The sequence below is a fragment of the Neophocaena asiaeorientalis genome, unplaced genomic scaffold (genome assembly GCF_003031525.2).
Source record: "Neophocaena asiaeorientalis asiaeorientalis breed wild unplaced genomic scaffold, Neophocaena_asiaeorientalis_V1.1 scaffold737, whole genome shotgun sequence".
Lineage (NCBI taxonomy): Eukaryota > Metazoa > Chordata > Mammalia > Artiodactyla > Phocoenidae > Neophocaena > Neophocaena asiaeorientalis.
Genome location: NW_020175012.1, coordinates 110,396 through 137,352, shown reverse-complemented (window position 1 = coordinate 137,352; position 26,957 = coordinate 110,396). Strand labels below are relative to the sequence as shown.

General features: G+C 49.1%; 1 protein-coding gene across 1 annotated transcript in view; it reads left to right on the top strand.

Annotated features, from left to right (window-relative positions):
* The window catches only part of GRIK4 (glutamate ionotropic receptor kainate type subunit 4), a 304,530-nt gene that overhangs the window by 250,451 nt on the left and 27,122 nt on the right, over positions 1-26,957 (top strand). Inside the window, exons 12-14 of the mRNA XM_024761910.1 lie at positions 10,059-10,172; positions 23,000-23,109; positions 26,669-26,842. Coding sequence (XP_024617678.1) covers positions 10,059-10,172; positions 23,000-23,109; positions 26,669-26,842 — 398 coding nt within the window. The remainder of the gene's footprint in view (positions 1-10,058; positions 10,173-22,999; positions 23,110-26,668; positions 26,843-26,957) is intronic.

Below are 26,957 nucleotides of genomic sequence, written 5' to 3'. Positions count from 1 at the left end.
GTTGGCCTCCTGACCCAGCTTGGACCCCTGTGCTGCGCAACTTCACCCGTGAATGAATTGCCAACCCTTCTTCCCTCAAGCCTGGTTCTTTCCTCAAATCTGCCCACATAGGCCAATTACGCAGCCCTGAGCTGAACTAACTAAATATTTCATGGGGAATTTAATTTAACTCTAAAGAAATTCATCCAGCCCTGAGAGTATGCTGTCAGCTCGAGTAGTAGCACTGGGGAGCCCTTGGGCCTGCAAATGATTTTGCTGCTTCCCCAGGAATGTTGATGCCCCTCTGGGCCTGACTCCGAGCACTGTAGGCTGAGTCCAGGGAACACGAGTAAATCCCACAGACTTGGGCTCAGATGGATCTGAAAAGGCTCTGATCAAGGCCTCCCTCTGAATAGCAAGCAGGCTGGTTTGATTGTGTGTGTGTGTGTGTGTGTGTGTGTGTGTGTGACAGGTGACTAACTGGTCCTACTCCTTGTTCCCATATCCTGGCCTGAAAGAAGGGAGGAAGGGTGGGGTTGACCCCCAGCCTCCCCAGTGAACAGGGCACCAGACATTTTGCAGGTGCCATGGGACCCTACAAGTTTCTCCTCGGCCCCCCAGCACACGGCAGGTGGAGTGGGAAGGCCGCCTTCCTCTTGCGTCAGGAGAGCAGCTGTGCACGTTGCTGAGGCCTGTTATTAGGGAGTCTGAGGGTTCCTGCCAGTGCCAGGGGAGCCAGGAGTGAGAGCGAGCTCCCCGGCGCCTTCAGATCCCTTTGCGGCTCAACATGGAGACCCCGGTGAATCACGGCAGGTTCCCTGGGCATCTCACGAGGTGAGGGCAGGGGAGGACGGGAGGAAGGCGCCCAGCAGGTGAATGGATCAAAGACAGGAAGTGAGCAGATAATCTAATTTGAAATGGGCTGAACTGCAGATGTTAATCTGCTCCACTGAGCAGCACGAAAGCCAGGGCCTGTCCTCAGCGTCCCCGTTCTTTCCGGCGGGTAATTAACCAGCCCCCATCTCCACCACCGCTGACTGCTGCCTTAATGGCGGGGTGTGAGGCCCTTCCCCTTCTGCTTGGGCTCCCTGTGTAGCCCGAGGAGTTGCAGGGAACTGAGCCTGGGGAGGGGGCAAGGGGAGAAGGGAGCCCTCTAGTGGGGACTTAGGGCTTCAAGTCTTCCTTAGGCTGGAGGATAAGGAATTGTATCTCACAGTGTCCAGACCATGACTTCAGTCCGGTTATAATGACCCAGCTTCCTGACAAAATCCCTCCTACATACAGGCACATGTCCGAAATCAGCCTGATTCTGCTGTCAGCAAGGAGGGGCTGGAGGACAGGCCATGTTCGGGGTGTTGTCCCCCTGTACCCTGTACTGTTAGCTGCACTGGTTGTTAATTAGAGATTTACTGTGTGTCCACTTTGGGAACGTCACTGTGAACAGTGCAGTCACAAGAAAGCAGACCTGAGAATCTGTACGTCTGAAGATAGCTGTCTCCGTATCCTAGCTGTGTGTACTTGAGCAAATTAATAACCTCTCTGGGCCTCAGTTTCTTCGTCTGTAAAATGGAGCTAAATGGCAACTTTGAAATACTATATAAGTTAAGTTTTTTGAAGACATGGTCCCTGCTTCTTATAATCTAATGGGGAGCTAAGTTATGTGCATGAATGTCCACAGTGACGATAATAATGATAGTAAGAGCTAACGTTTATTGAGAATTTTTCTGCAACAGGCAGAGACCTTGCATGGTTGCTCATTTAATTCCTATAGAGGCTGCATGAGGGTGGGAACTGTTGTTGTACCCACTTTATGGATGAAGAAACTGAGACACAGAGAAGGTAAGTCCTTTCCCAACGTCACACAGCTAATAAGTGCAGAGTTGGAGTATGAGCCCAGGCCCCCTGTTCTAATACAAGGCAATTTATGGCAAATGCCACCTGAATGGTATAAGCCGTGTCTTAGCTCCTTTATTGATTGTGAGGAGGGAAGGCTTATTCCTGGGAAGATGATAGAGAAGGTTTTACAGAGGAGGTAAACTTTGAATGGACCTTGAAGAGTAGAGTTACTGTTGGACATTCCAGGTAGAAGGAGTGGCATCATTTGAGTTCCGCCTGTAAGAAAGTACAAGGTGTGTTTGAAAGTTGGCTGAACCAGACTCCCAGGGTTGGGGGGCTTCCGGAGGAGTGCCGGAAAATGAGACTGAACTCAGAGGGATGGGCGGGCCATGAGGACCTGACTCCCAGGCTGGGCTTTAAAGGAGTGTGGATCATAGATACTTGTTTAAGAGGGAGGACAGGTAGGGGTGGAGATCAAGATGATGGATGTGGGGCTCACCTCCTCCCACAGACACATCAAGAGGGAGGACAGGTATAGCTGTCATGGCATAAAAGTGAATTTTGTTAGAAAAAGAATATTAATAATCACCACTTACTGTGCACCTGCAATATGCCAGGCACTGTGCTTTGTGCATTATATGTATTATCTCATTTATCCTCATAACAACCCTCAGCTGGTAATTATAATCCCCATTTTACAGATGAGAAAAGTGAGCTTGGAGAGGATGTGAAACCTACTCATGGTCACACAGTACCTGGAGGGCTGGGATTTGAGCCCAGTTTGGTCTGGTGGCAGAGAAGCAGGACAATGTAGTCACAAGACAGAGCAGGTGGAGGGAGGGAGAGCTATGTCCTTGATGTTGGGCTCATTCAGGAGGGTCAGGCAGGGGCTGGAGAGAGTGACCACCTAGGAGATTCAGCAAGATAAGAGCTGGATAGCACCCCGTAGGCATTGTAGCATGGAGGTCACTGCTGACCGGCTGGAGTGACATTGGTGAAGTAATGCCATAGACACCAGATTGCCCTTAGTGTAGTGGTATAAATGGCAAGGAAGTGAGGATAAAATGGAGGATGGTACTTTCTTGTCTCTCTTCCATCTTTTGAATTCACTAGAGCCAATTGTATCTGTTGCAGGTTCAGGATGCAGCTTCTGAAGCCAAATGACCCAGGTTTGAATCCTGGCTCTGCCACTTACTTGCTGTGCAAGCTTGGGCAAGTTCCTTAACCTCTCTGTGCCTGTTTTCTGATCTGTAAAATGAGGGTAATAATAGTAACCTACCTCATAAGGGTATTGTGAGCACTGAATGAAGTAACACATGTAAATTGCTTAGTTCGTAAATTCACACACAGGAAGGGCTATAGGCGTTAGACGTGTTAAGATTACAAGTCTCATCCTGCTTAAAATACTTCAGGGCCTTTCAGTTGCTCTTCAAGGCATTGCATCTTCTGCCTGCCTCTCCAGCCTCATCTTACAGTACACTCCCCAGCCCTCTGTACTCCAGACACTCTGGCCTTCTTCTAGCCCCTGGAATGCACCAAGCTCCCTCCTGCCTCAGGGCCTTTGCACGTGCTGACCCTCCCACTGGGAGTGCTCACCCCAGGCCTTCTCACTGGTAATTCCTGTTCAGGTAACTGAGTCTCATCTTGAGAAAGCTCCCATGAAGACTCTGCCAACCCCTGTTCTACCTGCTCATGGGGCCACAAATGACTCCTTTATAACATTTATTACAGCTGTAGTTTTACAGATCTTTTCTTCAACAATCTGACAACTGCCTCTCGCACCGGGCTGCAAGCTCTTGGCCATCAGGGGCCATGCCTGTGTTTGCCCACCCCGTGTATCCCAGAACCTTGCACACTGCCGGGAGCAGGGCAGGCGGTCAATAAAGAGTGTTGAGGGGATGCTGAGTGTTAAAGAGGAAGGGATTGCTGGGGAGGGGGCAGTGGCTTCTGCCTGCCCTGAGACTCCACACTCAAGGGCAGAGCCCAGGACACAGCGTTTACTGTGGGCCGGATGAGCTCCGTGGCCCCATGTCACCCTCAGCCCGCAGATCCTCCACCAGAGTCTAATGTGAGTTGTCCCTCCCTGGGAAGCCAGGTTTGGTGGACTTGGGGGTCTTTCCTTTCTGGGTATTTATGGATAATGTCCTCGCCGCTCTCACTGCCTCAGGCCTGGCCTTGCTTGGAATTCTGTAAGCCTTTTCAATGTACAGGGGATCTCCAGAGACAATTACCTTGGAATGAAGGCTTCCAGCAATGCTCAGTACAGCCTTATGCTGTGTAGTGTTTTCTCATTCAAACTGTAGCCTCCCAAAGCTTTCCAGCATTAAGTAACACAATTACAGAGTTAAATAAATACCAGCAAAGAATGTGAGGCACTATGGGGCCTGAGCAGCAGGTGAAACAAGATCTGTGCAGATGTGACCGGCAAAAGAGTAGAAAGCTGTTGGTGTAGAGGACGGCTGCCTCCCCAGGGGGCAGGACCCTGGGCGACTGGGAGGCAGGAGGGCCGTGTAAAAAAGCCAGAGAAAAAATATCTGGAAGCTGATCAGAGATAGCATGGTGGATCCAAGAATTCAAAGGGAGCTGGGGACGTCATTTAATCTGCCATCCCCAGAGGAGAATCATATAACGAGGAAGAGGCTGTGGAGAATGACCCGATTTGGTTTCCAAGCTGTATGGCAGTTTTTCCTTGAGTTTTCTAAGTGATGGGACAGTACCAGGCCTAAAAGGGTCCTTACGTGGATCTTCAGTGATGGGCAGTCACCAGGGAAACACAGTGTGTCAGTACAGCTGTGTGGATGTCTCGGGTCACCTAGGAAAGGCTACCAGGGGCCAAATGTCCAGAGGCCTCTGCCTACATGGAGCTAGAACAGGCCTGACTGCTCCCCAGCCATGCCTACAACTCATCATGCGTTAAAATATTGTCTCCAGGGACTTCCCTGGTGGTCCAGTGGGTAAGACTCTGTGCTCCCGGTGCGGGGGGACCGGGATCGAGCCCTGGTTGGGGAACTAGGTCCTGTACGCATGCCGCAACTCAGACCCAGCGCAGCCAAATAAATATTTTTTTAAAAAAGATATCGTCTCCAGAGGTCCCTGTTGAGATTCTCAGCGTCATCAAGTTCATCATCATCATCGCTATCATTATCGTCTTAACAGCAGACATTTATCAGGTACTTACGTTGAACCAGGCTCCATGCGCAGCATTTACAAGCATCATCTCATTCACTTTCTTAGTCATTCTGGGAAATGGGTACTGTTATTATCCCCACTTTACAGATGAGCAAACTGAGGCTCAGAGAGGTTACATGACTTTTTCCCAAGGTCACACAACAAGTAAGTAGGTAACAGAGTCCAGACAGGTCTGTCCCATGCTGGAGTCTAGGTCTCAGCCACCCTCTCTACTGCCTTCATGGTCCCAGATAGGTGTGGCCGGACTCTACAGTGTGCAGAGTTTATAGGGCTCTTCCATACCCATCATCTCTTCCTGACTCTCACATAATACTGATAGGCAGGCATTGCCCCACTGTATAGCCTGGTAAACTGAGTCCCAGAGAGGGTAAGTGAGTTGCTATGGGCATTTGGTCAGCAAAAGGCACAGCCAGGTCTTCTGACCCGCCCCATCCTCTCATTAACTGGGCCCCATGTAAGGGAGGGGCTCTGGGAGGATGGGGCAGGGCTGAAGCTATGGAAGTCTGCCCAGGGTGCTGGAGCACTGCTGAGGGGAAGGGAGAGAATTGGGCCCAACAGGGGGCAGCAGGTGTCTAAAAGAGGAGGAAGGGGGGACAGAGGAAAGCTTTGTTCCTTCAGGTCTTTCAGGATCTGGCACTGCGGGCAGAGGCCTCCCTGGTGGCATCTCGGGGAAGCACAGGGTGGGAGCAGCAGGCTGAGACAGGCGCAGCAGACCTGAGCCCTGCTGTGAATTCACTGTCTTCCTCCCAGCCAGGCCCCACGTCCAGGAGAAGAGCAGCGGCCACCCCAAGCCTTCAGGTTCTGATGGCGAGGGTAGCAGTCGCATGACCCCTATTTAAACCCAGGAGGCGAAGAGTAGTATGTTTTGGAAGTCACCTCCAGGCTGCCTGCAGCCTGCCCTCCCCTGGGAAATGCCACTAACATCCAGGAGATAAAAGAGGGGATCTCTCAGAGGCAGAACACAAAGCTCTTCAAAGAACACTTTCGATCAAAAATGGGAAGAGGAGAGAGGTCTTTCTCTCAGAGAGAATGTATTTATAAACCTGTGTGTGTGCGCGCGCACGCACACGCACGCACACGCACACGCACGCACACGCGCACGCACACGCACACGCAGGAGCATCGTGATGCTGATAGAACTCTTTGCATGCTCCCTTTCCCCAGTCTTCCTTCTCTGGCTCCAGGTGTCCTACCCTCTTCTGCATTCCCAGCCCCCGGGGTTACACTTCCGGATCTGCTCTCTCCAGATGGTGTTGTATCTTCCGGACCTCTCTGGCCTTCCCTGCCTTGGGTGCTACTCTTTGCTGACTAGTCTGATAAACAGTTTCCTCCTCCACCTGTCTGAGGCATTCAATTCTGGAGACCGCTATCATCTTCTAGAGCAAATAGGGGCCAGTTAAACCAAGCTCCTTCCCTCCGAGCCCTGCAAAATGAAAGCCTGGGATTTTAGGGCTGGAAAAGAGCTTGGAGAGCATCTGACTGAACTCTCATTTCAGAGTGGAGGAAACTAAGGCCTGGAGAGCGGAATAACTTGCCCAAGGTCACGGTGAGTTTGTGGCCCAGCTGTGATGAGAGCCAGGTCTTCTGACGCCCTGTCTGTGGCTCTTTCAACGGGAGAGCGCAGCCCTCCCCAACGAGTGACCAGAGATGCAGAAGGGCTGGGGTGAACTGTCATGGTGCCCGCTCTTCCCTTGGCCTGTCACGCCCACAATTGCTAGCATTTTTTGCAGCCACGCCGCTTTGATCATTAGTTTGATTTTGTGGCACATGATCTCCGCATCTAAGTCTGCTTTATAGCACAATGTCTTTTTAACTAAGGTGAAAGAAAAGGCATGCACGCCTTTTGGAATAACCTGCTCCCACCAGGTTGTTGCTGGTACCCCAGGGTGCGTTGAAGCCAAGGTACCTGATTACTGTTCTATACTGAGTCGATGAAAAATAAAAAACAACCAGTACATAACCTCTGCGGTTTCTCCTAGCTTCTCATCCCTCCTTCCCTGCCTCCCCTGCCCCCAGCTTACTCTTGAGCGGGGGACAAAGGAGAGAGAGATGGGCTGCGGGGCAAGGAGGCAGCAGTTTCCACAGGAGACAGTTTTCCTGTTTGGCCCAGTTTGGGGAGCTGTCCGTTTGTGAATCGACAGAAGCGCCCTGTCCGAGCCTGGGGCAGACTCTCTCCCGGGGTGTGTGGTCCTGCTCCTATCCAGGAAAGCGCCCTCCCGGGACGCTGTCCATTTCCATCTTTCTCTCCATATGGAATTGTTTCACCATAATGTCATCGCTGGCCAACTTTTATAAACTTGTGAAATGATTTCCAAATTGCAATCCAAAGTTTGCCCTTTTGGGAAGAAGGCTGTGGTGGGGGGTTTCGGGGGAAGAAATTTGAGGATAGAGTTGTTGATTTTGGTTACTTGGTTTGGATAGATCTATTTTTTTTTTAATAACCAGAGAAAGGACGGGGTGCTGTGGTTACCTCTTGACCATCTTATCAGTTTGCATTTTTCTACCCTTTTCTTCAGTTCATTCACTCCAGCCCATTTAACTCTTGTCTCCTCCTCCCAAGGTCCTTGCGGGGCTTGGCTGCACACAGGGGACCAGCGCTGCACCTGCTGCGCCTTTGTGGTTGATTTCCGTTGCTTTACACGTGTGCTCGCGAGAGGACCTCAGGTTGGGGCCACCATCGTTGAGGGAGGGGCTGAGGTTCTGAAAGGCCCAAACAACTCTCTGAAGGGTCCCCCAAATGAAGGCACTAACAATCTTCTAATCAAACTTCACTCTCTCCTCCAGGGTTGATTCACTTGATAGCAGTCATCAACACTCTCTCAGAGAAATACAGAATGAACCCAATGAGTCATTCACATTTTTCATTTTTTATTAAAAATCTCTTACATCTGCGCTCTAGTCTCTTTGAAGCCTGGCCTCACTTTGTAAGGCCCTAAGTTGTTAACCGATGCCGGATCGTGTGACTGTTTTAGCATGAATTGGGGCGGAGGATTGGGGCTGAGATGAGAAGAAACTGATCTTTGCCAATGGATGTACTCTTCTTGTTCACAGCTTATAAATCCCCTGTGCGTAAAAATGAGGGTGGCATGTCTCTCTCCTTACTTCCTTTGCAATGATTTAGGAAGAATCGTGCACGCGTGTGTATGTGCCTGTGTGCCTGTGTGTGTGCCTGTGTGTGTGTGTGTGTGTGTACTTATTCGGAACTGATTGGCCTGTTTGTAGGTTGTTGGATACCTCACTTTCCCTCATTTCTTTCTCCATCTTTTATATCAACTGATCCACCAGAATTAGGAGTTAAGGAAGCTGAAATGTAAACCTCAGTGGAGACCAGTCTGAGATACACGCCTAGGTTATAAAACATCGTTCTTAAATATCAGTATAAGTCAGAATCATCTGGGCAACTGGTCACAAATGCAGATTCCCAGGCCCCACGACCAGAGTCTGATCCAGGGGGTCTGGGATGAGACTCAGGAATTCACATTTTAATAAGCCCTTTATTCTTTAATATTCTTATTCTTTAATAAGAATAAGGTGATTCTGATGCTGGTGGTCCTAGACCACATTCTGAGAATCACTTGCAGAGAATTGCTGGGAAGGATTCTGGCACTGTCTCAACCCCACATCCTTGGTTTACAGATGAGATTAAGGAAGCCAAGAGACGTGAAATGACTAGCCTACGCGAGTTAGCTAGTTAGGGCAGAGTATGGCCAGAACTGAACGCCAGCTCTGGGCCTTTCCCGCCGCTCCATGTATAGGGGAGCATGCCAATAGGTAGTAAGCTTGCTTTGCAACAGGGTGGATTGAAATTAAACACAAGGAAGAACTTCCGGACAGAGAGGTGTACTGAGGAAGCTGACAGCCTCTCCTTTCCCAGGAGACCTTAATTCAGGCCAGACTTCCATCAGGTGTGGGCACTTGAGGTACAAGGTGGGGGCAAAGAGAAAAGAAGGAAACACCTGGTGATTTTGCATGAAAGGGACCAGAGACCCTTCCTTGACTTCTGCTGTGGCACCTGGATTTTTTTTTTTTTTTTTGCGGTACGCAGGCCTCTCACTGCTGTGGCCTCTCCCGTCACGGAGCACAGGCTCCGGACGCACAGGCTCAGAGGCCACGGCTCACGGGCCCAGCCGCTCAGTGCACGTGGGATCTTCCCGGACCGGGGCACGAACCCGTGTCCCCTGTATCGGCAGGTGGACTCCTAACCACTGCGCCACCAGGGAAGCCCCTGACCTCAATGTGTTCTTTTGTTTTTTTTGCGGTATGCGGGCCTCTCACTGCTGTGGCCTCTCCCGTCACGGAGCACAGGCTCCGGACGCACAGGCTCAGAGGCCACGGCTCACGGGCCCAGCCGCTCCACGGCATGTGGGATCTTCCTGGACCGGGGCACGAACCCGTGTCCCCTGCGTCGGCAGGAGGACCCTCAACCACTGCGCCACCAGGGAAGCCCTGTGGCACCTGGATTTTAACCTTGACTGAAACATAAGGCCAGTGGTCCGGGAAGCCTGAGGTGAGGTCCTACCGCTGACAAGGACAAGGTTTGTGATGTTGGGCCCCTTGCTCAATTTCTTGGCCTTTATTTCCTGGGGTTGCATTAGATTGCCTCCAATTTCCAGGGGGCCATCATTTTTATCTTTCATTGTAACTCCCTCACCAAAGTGCACACAGCAGAGGGACTCAGTGAAGTTTCGTTGTTCAACAAGTTAATCAGCTGAATAAAAAACTACTCAATATTGAGTATCCAGAAGTTGTATCTGCCAGTTCTCCCTCGCCTAGGGCATTTTGAGTCTGTCTGAACAGTCAGTAGTGATCCCCCCTTTTAATACTAATTTATATATTTAAAGGGGTCTAACCTCGAATGAACATGAGTTACAGCTTCAATATCCATGTCTTTTCATGAGTGATCGTTCAGACCTCTGGCTACTCAGGGTCAGTCCCCAAGCAGAGAAGCCAGACCAGAGAAACATCTCCCCATTAGTGACGGCCTCTGATCACAAGTCCCTGTGCCCCCATCTCCTGTGGCCACCCCTCTGATGATCTCTGTCTGTTCCTTTCAGAAAGCAGATCTGGCCGTGGCGGGCCTCACCATTACTGCTGAACGGGAGAAGGTGATTGATTTCTCAAAGCCATTCATGACTCTGGGAATTAGCATTCTTTACCGAGTTCATATGGTAAGAGATTTATTTTATAAGCATTTATGGCCTTAAAGTTATTTGCATGCAAACACTGAGTTATATGATAATAATGAATGACTCACAGAAATATTTAGATTTCAAGACTTAAATGCAAATGTGCTGGGCTATTTTTTCCCCCATCAGCTGCAAGGACTTGCAAACAGGAGGAATGGAAGAGTCACACTTGAGGGCTTTCCAGTAAAAACTGCTTCTGCCGCACTGAATAGGGAAGGCCGAGAATAATCATTCAACCCTTGGTTCATATTGTGTTGGTCATCGGCCCCATGAGTCACTCTGCTTCCTCCTAGGGGGTGGGTCCCCAGCCCAGATAAGTCACCCCGGGCTTCTCAAGGCCTTCAGCGACTTTCAGGCCCACCTCTGTTCACTTTGCGCATTGCATCTGGTGAGGCGATGCAGACTCCCTCTCTTGGTTATCTGTACTGGGGAATAAAGAGCGGATAATATAATGTCACTTATACCTGGCCTGTCCCCTCTTCTGCATTCCTTACAAAAAAAGACTTCTCTGGTTAGGTGGCTAAAGTCAGTATAAAAATGAGTTTGAGAAAGCTCCCCCATGGGCACCAGAGGATGGACGTGATGTCAAAGTTACTGGCTGGTGGGAGCAGAGTATACCCTCATCCAAACTGGCTCTAAGTGCACAGCTACTACATGGATTTCCCCAATGGTCCAGTCACTTTAGGCGTCCAAGGTCATGCCAACATGGTGTATTCCAGCACCTGGCACCACAAGGCTGCCCAACAGGGAGGGACCCAAGAGCTCACCTCACATGCCTGCTGAGGAAGTGACCCTCCAGCTTCTGATCTCAGCCTTGTAGAAAGGGGATTATCTGTATGTGCAGCCTCAGCCTGCCAGCTGCCATGGCATCAGGAGCTGTGGCCCGTTTCTGTAGGAGGAAGGTCTTCTTGTAGAGCCCACTCAGGCAGCTCCGAAGAGCCCGGTTCTGGGCTGGACCTCAGCGTCCATCGTGACCCCTGCCTGACTTGGAAAAAGAGGCCAAATCATCTGGAAGAAGAGACAGCCTCAAAATCCCAAGCTCTCTAGGCTAACACAGAAAGAAATGGGAGGTTTTGGTCACAGTCAGTGCTGTGACGGGTGTGTCTGTCTTGTGAGTGAAGGGGGATTTTGATCCCTCCTCCTCTCCTTTCCATGAGGATAACTCCCATTCACTGAGCGCCTCTTATGTGCCAGATACTCTTCAGGCCCCTGTGATGTGGGCTGTTGTTATGGATTGAATTGTGTCCCCTCCAAAGCTGTATTGAAGCGTTAACCACCCCCCAGCCCTTTGAATGTGACCTTACTTGGAAACAGCGTCCTTGCAGATAGAATCAAGTTAAGATGAGGTCATACTGGAATGGGGCAGGGCTAATCCAATGACTGATGTTGTTATAAAAAATGGGAAATTTGGCCATAGGCCTACAGGGGAGAAGACCTTGTGAATTTGGAGGCAGACTGGAGTGACGCATCTACAAGCCAAGAGACGCCACGGATTGCCAGCTGCCACCAGAAGCTCGAAGAAGACGAAGAAGACCCTCCTGTAAAGCCTTCAGAGACAGCATGGTCCTTGACACCTTGATTTGGAACTTCTAGGCTCCAGAGCTGTGAGACAATACATTTCCGTTGTGTTAAGCCCCCCAGTCGGCGGTACCTTGTTATGGAAGCCCTAGTGAATGAATACAGTCAACTTGTTCTTATTTTAGAAATGAGGAAACAGTGGCCATCAGTTCTAAAAACGTGGCCAAGCCCATGCACCACTTAATGTAAGAGCAGAGTTCAAACCCAGGATGGTGTGGTGAGAGCCTGTGCTCTCTCTGTGACACCAGGCTGCCACCTGCCTTGTGTGACCTGTGCATAACTTGTAAGTGAGGCTCTCTGTGCCCCTGTTCTCAGTTGGTCCTCAGGGCTGTTCTTTGAGGAAAGAAGGAAGATGTTATATTTCCCATCTTACACATGAGGAGACCAAGGTCACCTCTGGAGCTGGGCCTGGAATGCAGGTCTCCTGACTCTTGGGACAACGTTTTTGTCATCATTACATCTATTGGTACCCCCGAGGCAGCTTTCCAGCCAGTGCTGTTTCTTGAGCCTGCCCCACTGTGCCCCCCACCCCCAACCCAACTGAGCCTTGAAGAGGATCCAAAAGAAATGGAGACACACAGCCTTTCTGCTGTGGCCAGACCACATGACAAGGCTCTGGCCTTGATTTCTTGATTAAGGCCAAGGGCACTAGAGCTCCACTCGTGACCCGATGGGCAAAGAGGAACCACATGGGTGAAGACGCATCACCCCAAGTGTTTCCACCGCCTGGGAACATCTGTTGCTAGGCTACCGTCACCACCCAGGACACAATTGTCCTGAATATCAACTCTGGCCAGAACCAAACTCCAATTCTCCGATCCTCTGGACAATCTCAATTGGATCATTGGCCAGATGTTTCCTACCACGTGCAAACCTATAACTGTATGAGCTCCCCTGCATTAGTTCTGGGATGTGAAGTTTTATGTGCCAGCTCAGCGAGGCTCTAATGCCCAGATGTTTGGTCAACCCCTAGTCTAGATGATACTGTGAGGGTATTCTGTAGATGCAATTAGCATCTACAATCAGCTGATGTTAAGGAAAGGAGATGACCCTTGATAATATGGGTGGTCCTCATCCAATCATTTAAAAGGCCTTGAGAACAAAAATGGGTTTCCCAAAACAAAAGGGATTCTGTATCAAGACTATCACATAGAAATCTTGTCTGAGTTTCCTGCCCTACAGATTTGGGACCTACCAGCTCCTACAATCACATGAGCCAATTCCTTGAAATACCTCTCTTTACACACACACACACGCATGCACGCACACAGACCCCCTCCTGGTTCTCTCTGTCTCTCTGGAGAACCTAACCCACACAGCTCCCCTCTCTGGTCAGCATTCCTCCCCTCTCCCCACCTCCTTACTGAGACACTAGTGTACCACACAGCTGCTCAGATCTGATTTCTAACAGGGGGCCAAGCTGAGTAAAAATTGGGTGCTGGCGTGAACAGCTCACACTAAGCAGAACTGACAGTTTATGCATTTATTCAACAAATATTTATTGAGTGCATTCTGAGTATGAGGCAGAATGCTTAGAAAGTACCAAAGGGTGAGCTGGGGAGAGAACGATCCTGAATCGATTAAGTCAGGGGAGATCCAATGAGAACAAGTCTGAGATGAACTTCACAGAATCTGAAAGAAAAGAGGCATCAGCAGGAACAGCTAATACCGAAGGGTAGCCCGGCAGAGTTCACCATGAGCGCCAAAATCTAAAACTACACAGAGAAGCTCTCTCTGATACAATAGTGTTAAGTCGATGAAATTGAATGCTGGGTGTTTATTATTTTGTGAATTTTTTCTGATTGCTAGTTCTCTGTGAGCAAAAATATGGTTCATTTAATTTCATTTATAATCTATAATGACCTAGAATCTCTTAGCTCTATGTCTGAGGTCACCTGAGTCAGGAGTGATTGTTACTGAAAAGTGAGCGTCTGGTGATAATCAAACCTGTGTGCAAAAGTAAAAATAATTAACACAAAGTATAAATGACTAGTTAGAAATTCTTCAAAACCTTCCAAGATAACAAGTGGTGGCAGGTATGTCTCTGAAGCCTGAAGATAACCGGAAATAATTTGTGAATTTCCAGCAATCTCAGATTACCTAGGTTCTTTCATGAATGTGGATCACCACAAGTTGATTATGGGATATTTCCCTTCCTCCCAACCTTGGGGCATAGTCTATTTTTGCCCAGGCATCTCCAGGACCAAAATCAGAAAAATGTTTTGCTCTTTTGACCTCTACTCCCTGCCACTCAGAGGCTAAGGATCCTGGCTTTGGCATTTGTTACTGTAGATCCCTCTCGCTTATTAAAACTCTCTCTGTTCCTAGCATCCAAGTCACCATTTTCTCCCGCTGTTCCTCCTGCCTCTCTGATTATTGCCTCTTCCACCATTTCTGTTGCTTCCTCTCTCTCTCTCTCTCTCTCTCTCTCTCTCTCTCTCTCTCTCCCTCTGTTTGCCTCTTAAATGTCCGTGGCCCTTTTCTATTCTCACTCTCCCAATTCTCTGCCTAGATAATCTCACCCTTTCCCAAATCTATAAATCTAACCCTGACTGCTCCCCTAAATTCCAGAAGCATATTTTAAACACATTACTAAGGCATTCCCCCCTGGATATCTCAGAGGCACCTCAAAAACAGTGACACGAACTTCATTCGGTATATTCCTCCCTCCCCTCCTCCGCCCCATCTCAGGTAACGCCATCTCTATCCAGCCACCTGAGCTGTCCATCGCTTCTCTTTCCTCACATGATCAGTTGGTCCGCTCACGTCCTAAATAGTCCTCAGATATCCTCTCTGTCTCCGCTTAATCTGCCTTGGTTCAGGCTCTCCTCATCTCTAACCTCAACTGTTGCCATTCCAGTGGCCTGTATCCTCCTTGAGGGCAGGTGTTTCTTATCCATTACTGTGTCCCCATCAAAGGGCCACTGTTATTGTAAGCATTCACCAGGAAGCAGTAGAGTGAAAATCATGGACTCTGGAGCCAGACTGCCTGGTTTATTCCCAGATCTGACACTCACTGGTCGCAGGGCACCTGTGTCTCAGCTTATTCATCTGTAAAAATGGGTTGCCATGCACACTTAATGAGGATACATATGTAATGCACTTATAAGAGCGCCTGACGTGCACAATAAAGTGTGAGCTATTACACTTTTTATTGAAGTATAGTCGGTTTATAATGTTTCAGGTGTACAGCGAAGTGATTCAGTTATATATGTAATTGAGTATAGTTGACATGTTGAATATAGTTCCTTGTGCTATACAGTAGGTCCTTGTTATTTATCTATTTTTTATATAGTAGTGTGTATCTATTAATCCCAAATTCCCAATTTATCCCTTCCCCCAGCTATTACATTTCATAAATGTATGTGAACTTCTCCCCACTACCATCTATCCTCAATCCATCCTGCAGCCTGAGAGTTGTTTTATTTTATTTATTTATTTATATTATTTTCACAAATGTCATCATATCAGCTTCCGACTTAAAATCATTCACTGGCTACACATCACTTACGAGAAAAAGTCCAACCTTCTTAGCATGGAGAATAAAAGCCGATCTCTCCTGCTCCACTTCCATCTCTTTGCTGCAGGCACCTTCATCCTGTACTGCTCACTCCTTTTCCCATCATGTCAGCCTCTTCCTGTCTTCTCATCTGGATTCACGCTCATCTTCCTGTCCCTCAACTGTCTAACAAGGTCTTCCCTAGCCTTTAATACCCAGCTCAACTGTCTAACAAGGTCTTCCCTAGCCTTTAATACCCAGCTCAAATGGCGCTTGTCAAATGTGACTCCCCTAGATGGAGCTGATTGCTTCTTTCTCTGAGCTGCTGCCCTCTGCCTGTACCTCCTGCGTTATATTACTCTTTGTTTATCTCTCTCTCCCTAAGTAGATCCTAGTGGGAGATACACTGGGGAGAAGGTACCCTTTTGCCAGACCATACATTTTTTAAAACTGAAGTATAGTTGATTTACAATGTTGTGTTAGTTTCTGGTATACAGCAAAGTGATTCCGTTATGCATATGTACCTATATATTCTTTTTCATATTCCTTTCCATTATGGTTTATTACAGGATACTGAATATAGTTCCCTGTGCTATACAATAGGACTTTGTTGTTGATCGATTCTATATATAATAGTTTGCATCTGCTAATCCCAAACTCCCGATCCAACCCTCCCCCGCCCCCCCTCCCCTTGGCAACCAGAAGTCTGTTCTCTATGTCTGTGAGTCTGTTTCTGTTTTGTCGATAAGTCCATTTGTGTCACATTTTAGATTCCACATATAAGTGGTATTGTATGGTATTAGACCATAAATTTTTATGATATGATTTTTGGTATGGAAAATGTCTCATCCTAAACATGTGATATTTACTTGATAAGTACAGAGGGAAGAAAGGAAGGGGGAGGGAGGGAGGGACCTCTGATTCTGCAGGCAGTGACCACCACTTCCCTTGGTGGCTCACGGTCGAGCAGCACTGACCCCCAGGAGCCTGGCTTCTGCCAGGAGGCCCAGTATTCCAGGCAGCAGGATGAGTGACCCAAATAGATTTCTTTTTACTTTCTGGCCTTTACCCTATTGGCCTTGAGAACAAAAAGTAGGGGGAGACAGATGTTGGGGCAGCTCAGACCCATCCTGTGCTCAGGCCTGGTCGTGGCGGCCACCTGAACCCATTGCTCCCTCCCTCCCTGATGCCTGCACATACCACGGACAGCATAGCACCGACCTGAGAAGGCATGGGAACCCCCGGCTGGGGCCAGATGAGCTTCCAGGCCATACATGGAGGATTCAGCCTTTAGAATCTGGGGTGTCCCCTGGTACTGCAAAGATAGGAGTCAAACGACTGGACATCTGAAGTTCAAGACTCTCTTGATTTTTGGCATATTAGCTCATTTCTTCTTATTGAGAAGTTCAGTATTTAGCATAGCGGTGTAATCCCAAGGGCATTTTGCAGTTCAGGGTTTTATCGAATTGATGCATTTTGCAGTCCAGAGTTCTATAGAATTGATGCATACTGTAAGCTCCCAAATATCTGTGAATGGGAGATAAAAGATCATAGAAAAACAAAACCATTCCCATTTGATGTTAGAGTATATCATGTCGTTTTCTCTCTGTCTTTTTTTCTGCGGCAGCAATTTCCCTAATGCTGTTTTGCTCAGATTAATATTAAAGTAAGTTTGTGTGCCTCAAGCACACACTGACTACTGAAGCAAAGCCTCATCGGAGCGTGCCAGAAACCAACCTGGGATTTGACATTGGCACGTACAGCCCCCAAATGGATAATCAAGTTTAAACAATTCAGTGTCAATATATTCAAGGAGGTTGGGTGTATGTCCACTATATTTGTATGTTGACTAACACCTCTTTATTCATGAAGCACTTTCACATAGTCTCTGGTTTAGTACAGCCATCCCCCGAGGCAGGCAGTAGGATTCCCATTTTGCACAGAAGGATTCTGAGGCCAGTCGTGGCGAGTGGTGCAGTGGAAAGAGGAAAAAGAGTGCAATGGTGGGGTGGCATGGAACCCAGGTTTTCGATCTCCAAGTCCATACATTTCCAATTATCTATCTTTATGGTACAGTAGGTATATTTCTCTGTGTCAAGGTCATGTGTTAGGTGATCTTTCAAGATCCCTTCTAATCAGAAGATACTATCTATGATCCCATATAGTGTCCTAAGCCAGCCAGAACATCTAAGGCTCCCTTGAAAATGTGAGTTTACTATTTTCCCCTCCAACGTCCTGCTCCACCTTTGAATAGCAAATGTGAAAGTTTCACACTCTGTTCTTTTTCTCTTCTTAACTCTTGGCTAGAGTCTTATCTCTAAACAAAAGTAAAAAAAAGGAAAAAAAACAGAAAGAAAAGAAAAAAACAAAGCAGACAGTGATTAAAAAGTGAGCAAGAAATAAATGTCAACATTAAATGAATGCCTGGCATTTTTGCTGGATGTATCAGTTGTTTTTCAAGAAGGTCTGTTTCATCTCAGAAAGACTGTCTAGGAAAATGGAGAACAAAGCTAAGTAAACCAGTGAATCATTTCTAATACTGCTTAATACTCTGTTATAAGAAAACAGAAAATGAATAAAGTTCTGTTCCTTAAAGCTAAGTAACATGATAGCCCATATAACGGAAATATGGTTCCCTGAATGTATAATCATGTTAATATTCGTTATTTATTGAGTTCTCCACTCTCAAGAAGTTCAAGGATTTTATCAACATTACTTTAGTAGTTCTCACATCGCCCCCTTCACGTTGATTGTGGTGTCCCACTTTCTGGAAGAAGAAAACAGCACCAGAGAAGCTGAGTGGCTCACGTAGAATCACTCAGCAAGGCAAGGTAGGGCCAGGTTTAGAACTTAGGTCTTCTCCTGCCAGATTTCCAATCAGCAAAGTGAAAATAGATATGCCAGCATCTGGGTTATTTAGGCAACAAACCCATCTGGGTGTTTTAAGTGAAAAGGAATTAATTACTTACTTCTTTTTTACTCTTGGAGTCGGATGTGAGAAGTGCGTGCTAAACCAAAGTATCATCAAGAAAATCCACTGCAGACACACTGAGGGAGGTTATCCATGGGCTCCTGGCACTTTCTTTAGCCCTAAAGAGTATTTTATTGGCCATTGATGACAAGTAGGGGTGGAAAGAAACCTCTCTATGAATGGCCATTTAGTTCTAAAGACTGGCAAAACTACATGGGCGACAGGATGCGCCTTTGTCATTGGCTGTGCTGGAGAAGGAGCGGATTCAGGGAAGGAAGAGAGTTGCTATCACTGGTTTGTGTGTAGGAAATGGGGATGAGGGCGCATAGCCCTTACATAGACACAGCAGAACCTGCTGCACATCTGAGCCACTCTGTCTTGACTTTTTGGGGAAGGCTGAGGTGGAACTGAGTTCCAAAGATTGCAATCACCAGCTTCTAAGGGCCAGCCTTCCAGAAGAGAGCCTGGTATTACCCTAATCGCTTCCCTGGAGAGCCCTGGGGGAACCCTCATGATTTATGTGTTATTACCCGTGGAAACTCTAGGAGCTATGGAAAGCAACTGTGGCCAGACGGCATTCTCCCTCCAAGCATCTTTAGCATGTGCTCCTATAGGACAGAAAATAGTATTTCTTGTCCACTGAGGGAGAGTCAATATAAAAGGAAGTTCCCTCTTTTGTCATATACCATCTCCCTGCACCCCCTTCACTCGTGGCTACCATTAGACAGAGGGGGAGCAAACACTTCTATAGCACTTACTGTGTGTTAAAACAACCCATGAGGTAGGTTTTATTACTACCCCCATGTTACAAAAGAGGAAATGGAGACCCAGAGAGGTGAAGCAACTTGCACAGGGACACATAATTGTACGTGGCACAGCCAGGATTCAATCCTGGGCGGGCTGACTCCAGAGTCTGTGTTTTAATTCACTACCTGCCCTGCATTACCTGGCTCTGGTGTCCTTATGCATTTGGCTCCAGACTCTGGGAAAGCAATTACTTCCTTACTATAATGTCATTTCTTCTAGTACCTAGAGAAGGAAGTATCAGTGAGTTCACAGATTTTCTTTATGGATAAGAGGAATTTTCAACAGGCAAGGGGAGATTAGTACCACTTCATAGCTCCATGGACAGCTCCACTGCTAACATTCAAAGGGCCTCACCATGCAGGGATTGTGATCATTTGGTGACCAGCCCAGTCTCTTTCACCATCAGATGGCATCAATGATGCTGGCTCTGATGTGGTCAGTCTGAAGCATCATTGTCTCTGAGGTGGACAGTACAAAAGTCAAGGAACCAGTTTTCATTTCGGTGCCATCTAATTTTCCACCCCATCTGCAGGACTTGATCTGTCATAGACATTTGGGGCATAGACTATATATAACCAGTTATCTACCTTCAAAGTGGTTGTATTCGCCAGAAGGAACCAGCCCAACCTGTAGTCAACAGAGACATGTATAAATCAATACAAATGCCTATAAATGCAACAGAATCATCATAAATGATGATGGGTATAAATAAATGATGTTTAGAGTACTTTAAGGGGGTGAGATTGAGTAGGTTGGGATTCTGTTGGTATTGGGAAGAAGGCATGGGATTAATTAAGGAGTTTATTGGAGCAAATTGCAAAGATAAAAAGGAGAGGGAGACGCGGTACAGCTGCCATTTGAAAGAAGGAGAGCATGGCATCCCTATGGCACAGCTTGACAAATGAGCACCAGAGAAATTGAAGCCATCACCAGTGACTTGAGCAAGGCGCTTAATCTCCATGGGTCGCAGTTCTTCCATCTGTCAATATGGAGAACTGGGTACTGAAATCAAGAGAACATAGTGAAGCATTTTGAGTTCTTCAGAAGAAGAGCATCACCGTCATACATCCTTTGGGTTAAGGAAAATCTATTACTAGGAAGAAATGCCTGTGGCATGTGACACCTGATTTGCCCCAAGCACCAGTACTCAGATGTCTTTGGGGAAGGAAGCAGTCAAAAGCAACTGCATAGAAAAAAAAAAAAAAAGGTAGGCGGTCAGAGCCTTACAAGTAACATACTTCTCTTTGGCATCAGAAAAACAGCTTGGGCTCAGCCCAAGCCTAGGCTGTGCGAGCTCAGACCCAAATCTCAAATGACTGCCCATTCCTTGCTCTTCTGGTTGGCGTCAGTCAATCACAAGTGGAATCAGATGTTGCCTTGCCAACGTGACTGATACGTTTCCAATGGAGCTCTGTTTATGTCTTGATCCTTGTTTGTGTGATGTTCTATGTTTTATAACTTGAGTCTCCAGGAATTTTTCCCATGGCTGTGCATCATTTCTTATCACCCATAACCAAATATGGCAGCTTTAAATAGTGCTGTCATTTTCCTCAATTTCACTTGTTGTGATATAATCAGGTATAGATTTCTGACATCGAGCATCTAATGGGGTTTCAGATTCAGAAAGCTACAATGAAACATTTTTTTCTCTTGGATATCTCTCAACTGGGAGACACAGAGTGAAATAGTCATGAGCGATGGGCGTAGAATTCATGTCCGTCTGCCCAGAGAAGCTCTGGGGGATAGAAGGACCCCAGGAGTGGCCCATGCGCAGAAGGTGTATATGCACCATGAGGGCCTTCTTCCCCCTTCTGGACTCACTCTGTGTCTTCCTTTGTCTGCCATTGGCTCTTAGGATGAAGACAAAGACATGGTTAGCCCGTGATGGACACAAGAATGACTAACTCTGCTGCTCTTGAGTCCTTCTTCCTGTTAGAGAATTTACATAGTGATAGGACCAGACATACTTAAAGGGCCCACTCCCCATTTCTCTCCTGTTCCCTTGCTTACTGGGCTTTGTCCCTCAAGTTGTTTTATTTTCCCAGTCAATCACCTGAGTGTTCTGTGCAACTCAAGCATGAATGCACATAAGGCAGAGTACTTGCAATTGGCATCAGAGGGCAGTTCCCTGGTCTCAGCCTTATTGGGAGAGAAAACCAGTTTCAGACAGACCACCCAAGGGGTCACTGTCACACTGATGAAGGGCCCAAGAACAGGTGCCCCATTGGCAGAGGATAAGCTTTGACTTCTTCACTCTGTACCCTCCGGACTGTGTCCCCAGATGGGAGTGTAGAAACTGTACTCCCAAGTGCTTTGGGAATTTGCCTACTGGCTTTCTGGGAAGGGATGGAAAGCCCACCAGAAGAGAAGTGGAAAATCACCCACGACTGGAGCTGTTCGAATACAAGGGGACCATGCAGCGTTGTCTCCCCCGCACCTTAGATGCTGCATTGGGAGAGCTATTGTTACCCAGAGTTTCTCAGCATGGGCTCCACGGTCTGGCTGTCCTTGGATAACGAAAGCCCAGAAAGCTGGTTGAGATCAGTACTGGCATAGGCAGCTGCCCTTTGTGTTTCTGGGGACCCCAGTATAAAAGTGACATATACCTTGTTAGTGACGGTAGGCTGTGCTGTGACTCATATACACTTGAGCTTGAAAGTTTACATGTTTGTAGAACCCCTGAGCTTAATACTGATTTTCTGCCCTATCCATGGACTTCCTAGATTCCTGGAATCATAAAATCATATCATTTTCAATTTAGAATGGTCTTTAGGGAGCATCTAGTCCAGCGGTTTCATAGTAAATGGGAGAAGTAAGCCTGATGCAAGACCAAGGCAGCCGTGGGGAGCTGCAGAAAGGGGCCCTGTCTTGACTGGGCAGCCGCCACTCAGCTCCAGCTGGTTGAGAATTAGGCCCAGTGTTGCCAGATCGCCCATTTTTTAAGCCAGAAATCTGGATTTTTATGTGAAATCTCCCAATCATTTAATGTTGGCAGTTAATCAAAATGGGTAAGCACTGCAGGTAAACAAACAAGTTGTCTGTGGGCTGCAGGTCACCAGAGTGTCACCTTTGATCTAGTCCAGCTCCAACGGAGGCTGAAGGGGGGTGTGCACTTGCCGGAGACCACACAGCTGAAGACTGGGACCAGGTTCTGGAGCTCCTTCCTTCTCATTCTATCTCACTTTCCTACAGAAAATGCCCTGGAGCTTGGTCCTCAGCTCTCTGTTCCTGGCTCCATCCTTTGGCTCCCATGACTCTAGTCAAGCACGTCCCTGTGCTGGGGACAAACATTTTTCCCACAGCATCATGGTACCAGCCCTGGGCTTTGTGTCAGGAAGCGTGCATTTGAGTCCCAGCTCTTCTACTGATTAGCCCTATAACCTTGGACACATCTCTCGAGTGCCCTGGGCTTTGATTTCTTCCCTAATACAATGAAAATAAGAATCTGGGCCTCACAGCACTGGTTTGAGAAGGTCTCACTGCGCGTGAGATCACACTGCAAACAAATAAACCAAGGATGCCTGTCATATTAGCATCCTCACGAAAAAGAGGTGAGTGTCTGAGTGGGGGGCTAGCGTTCCATCCACCACCGCAGACATCAACAGTTCAAAAATGCTTCAGAGCCCAAACACACTGCCCCTGGAGGATGTGGGGACAGCACATAAGGGGCACTGAGGGCTGTTCTGCTTGCCCAGCACAGAGCCTCCTTCATCCTAGGAAGTAACGAGGGCCCCCGGCTGTTCTTTTGTTTCATCTTCTGAGATCAGGGCTGGGTAAGTGTTTCAGAGCAGCCCCCTCTACACCTTCAGCCCTGTGTCATTTAAACCAATAACCCAAGGCAATGCAATCTGGGGCCAGACCCAGGTCACCATCCCCTCTGCCCTGCGCTGCCCTTCCCAAGGGCCATGCAGACTGAATGTAGACGGTGAATCTTGTTTTTATTTCCATTTCCAGGGCCGCAGACCCGGCTATTTCTCCTTCCTGGACCCTTTTTCTCCTGGTGTCTGGCTCTTCATGCTTCTAGCCTATCTGGCCGTCAGCTGCGTCCTCTTCCTAGTGGCTCGGTACTCTCCTCTCCCCTTCCCTGTCCTCACACCGCCACCTCGTGTCCACCTCTGGGAACTGCATGGGAGGGGGTGGGGAGCCGCAGAACGGTGGGTTGAGAAGCCCTTGGTGCCAAACCAGAGGGACGGGAGAGGGACTCAGGACCTGAACCACTCTGCCCAGCTGTTGACCTGGCACTGCCCATCCATCCGTCTTTGCCCACATCCCCTACTATGTGCAAAGAAGACAGGCGAGCTTGTCCGAATTTGCTTCTGCGCCCCTGCCTCTTACCCCTCTCGTTCCCCAGTCTCCAGCCCGCCTGCTTGTGTAGGAGCTTTGGGAGAGAGAGGAGGGGAGGAAGGTGGCAGGAAGATCACTCTGATTAAGTTCCGAGCCTTTGGCAGCCCTGGCATCCGTCCTTGCCAGGATCTGCTACAAAGTGCTGAATGACAAGAAGCAGAGCCTGCAAATCTGGAGTGGGGGACTGGAGGCCTCGGTGGCACAGGCGAGGGAGGCCTCCTCTGCAGAGGGCCTGGCCCTTCCCCAGCCCGAGTCTGTCTGTAAAAACACAGCTGCCTTGTTGAATGGGGACTGTGGAGGGCGGCTGACAGCAGGGGGGCAGGACAGAAGCATTGGCAAGCAGTGCTGAGTTGAGACAAATGGTCCAGATCAGGGGCTGGGGAGAGAACCAGCACCCCTGCCCCCACCCCCGGAAACCAGAGACTGTCCCTGGGCCTACGGAAGAAGCCGAGGAGCATCCCAGCAAGAGGCACAGAGAGGGTTGTTTCTCTCTGAGGCTCGGTTGGACCAGCCTGGGCTTCAGGAGAGCCAGCTGACTCTCCAGAAGCAGAACAAGCTCTTGTGGCTCAGGGTCATTCACTCAGATCCCCGATTCCCACCCAGCGCTCAGCTCACCACCCTGGAGGAGCTTCTAAAGGACTGACAGTGGCTCTGGTCCAGCGGTCTCCTTTGCCTCGGGGCCACAGTAGCAGGGCCCGATGATTCTGTAGTGAACATTCCACCTCTCTGGGGTGGGGTCTTCCCCAAGAGCATGTCTATTCAGTGCTTGAGGGGAGACTGTGCTCCCTCCGGTTAGAAGATGGAGCCTCAAGGAACTGCGGGGTTCCAAACCCCGGGGCAGTTCCCAGCCTGCCCGAGAGGCATTGAATCACTCAGTCTGAGCCTCTTCCATTGGAGATCAAAGCCAAGTTCAGGAAGTCCTCCCTGGCCCATGAGATCCAACCAAACAGGGAAAGGCCTTGCTTACAACCTGGTCGTCTTCAAAGGCTGCTGATGCTTTGGCACTCGGGCGCCACCGCCCCCCACCCCGGGCCTGTAGGCATTGCCACTGTCAAGTATCTGTCGTCCGTGTCGACTGGCGAGGCTTCCCCTCTGCACTTGGCCGCACTGCCTGCGGCTGCTCAAACGGAACTGTCTGCCTGAGTCCTGTCTCCGCTGCCCTGCAGTTCGCTCTTGCTCCCTTTGATTGAGCCCCTGTGTGTAGTAAGCCATGGCTCTCAGGTGACCTCGGAGGCCTGCAAATGGTCTTAGGGCTTGCTTACCAGACACACACACACGCGCGCGCGCACACACACACACACACACACACACACATGGCTGCTTCACCACCCCTGCCACAGCCTGAAGCTTTTCAATCAGCCCTGGGGGCTTAAACAGCCCCTCTTCTCTGCCCTACACATACACACAAACACACACACACACAAACACACACACACATGCACACACTGCCCCCTAGGATCCAGAATTAACAAAAAGATTAACCAAGAAGAAACTGTACAAAAGGTCTGATCATACATCCTATATATACATATATCTATAATATCCTATATACGTAATATCTGAGCGTAGGGTAATCTGGCCCAAGGTAGTGGCTTTCAGACAGGGTTCCCCGAGCGTGGAGGCTCCTGGAAGTTTACAGAGACGTGGAGGGGCGGTGTGAAGAGGCTGGACAGCCAGAGCTCTGGGACCTCAGCCCGTCTTCATTCAGACCAGCTCCGCTTTTCTCTTATATATTGTACTTCCGGGTAAGATTTTAGAGGTGAAAAGATATTTGAAAACCACTGCTCTAAGGCAGCCGTTCCCAAGCCAGCTGATACCACAGTCACACAAGGAGCTTTAAAAAACTTGAATTTCTATGTCTGATCGTCTCCAAATCTCTAGGGATGAGGCCTGGAAATCTGTATTTTTGAAGCTCACTTCCAATGGCCCGTAGGCTTGGGAACCACCGAGGAGGCACCACGGGTACAAGCCGGCCCCGCAGGCCACGAAGAGGAGGGGCACATCTTGGGCCAGGGGCCAGCGATGGCACATTGGCCTCGTATTCGGGAACAGGCAGCAGCGATGGGAATGTGGGCCAGCCCTGCAGCACGGCACATGCGCTCTAGGCTGAAGGGAAGGCCGGGGATGATGGTAACACCCTGTGAAGAGGCAGACCTGCCCTGCTCTGCTCAGCACACGCCCAGACGCGTCTCTCACATCAGAGCTGGAAGGCTTTGTGTGGGAGACAGGCTGGGGCGGAAGAGGGAGAGCATGTGTCTGGTGGGCAGGAAGAAAGGGCATTAGAGGTACCGCTGGGAGAGAGAGGCCAGCGTGAGGCTGCGAGCAACAGCGGGAGGGAGCGCCACCCTTCTCAGCCCCGTGTGCCCATCATGCTCAGCTGGGGAGCCCTAAAAATGCTGATATCCAGGCCTTACCTGGACAAATTAAATCAGAACCCCTGGGTGTGGAATCCAGGTATTGGCATTATTTCAAAAGTTCCCAGGGCTTCCCTGGTGGCGCAGTGGTTGAGTCTGCCTGCCGCTGCAGGGGACACAGGTTCGTGCCCCGGTCCGGGAAGATCCATGTGGGCCCGTGAGCCATGGCTGCTGAGCCTGCGCGTCCGGAGTCTGTGCTCCACAACGGGAGAGGCCACAACAGTGAGAGGCTCGTGTACCGCAAAAAAAAAAAAAAAAGCTCCCAGGTGAGTCTGAAACACAGAGAGTGTTGAGAACCAGGGCCTGAGCCTGAGGGACCATCTGGGCCAGTGGTTCACAAAGTGTGGTCCCTGGACCAGTGGCATCCACATCAGCTAGGCACTTGCAGATTCTAGACCTCAACCCGATGTACCGAATCAGACGCTTTTGCCGTGATCTGTGCTCTCCCAAGCCCTCTTGGTGTTTCTGTTGTCAGTTAAAGTTTGAGAATTACTACTCTAGGCCGACGGCTTTCAAGCCATGGCTCCGTGGGGCTGTAGGGTCTCTCTTTGGTCACTTTGGGGAACTGAAGGAGGCAGAACAAGCAATTCCCAGCCGTCTATTCTGTGACTTGATTTATTTTGAAAAAATTAAAATGTTTCTTTGATTAAAGAAAAACAGTTCCAAAACTGCCAACATAGTCCAGCTTTCTCATTTTTCAGGGGAAACACCCAAGTCCCTTAGAGGGGAGGGGCTTAGCCAAGGCCACAGGCCAGCTACCAAGGTCTCGGGGCAAGGCCAGGCAGGGGAGCGCCCTCACACCCTCAGCACCCCTTCCTTCACGCCCACCCTCCGCAGCACTGGTATGTGTCCCTTTCTTTCACAGGTTGACGCCCTACGAGTGGTACACACCCCACCCGTGTGCCCAGGGCCGGTGCAACCTCCTGGTGAATCAGTACTCCCTCGGCAACAGCCTCTGGTTTCCGGTCGGGGGCTTCATGCAGCAGGGCTCCACCATCGCGCCTCGCGCCTTATCCACCCGCTGCGTCAGTGGCGTCTGGTAAGATCCTGGGTCCTCCGATGAGCCCTGATCCAGCTTCCGGTAGGCAGGAACCTCAGCTCTGCCCTAGGACAGCCTCTGCCAGCTCAGAGGGTTTGGGGGCAGTGGCTGGGTA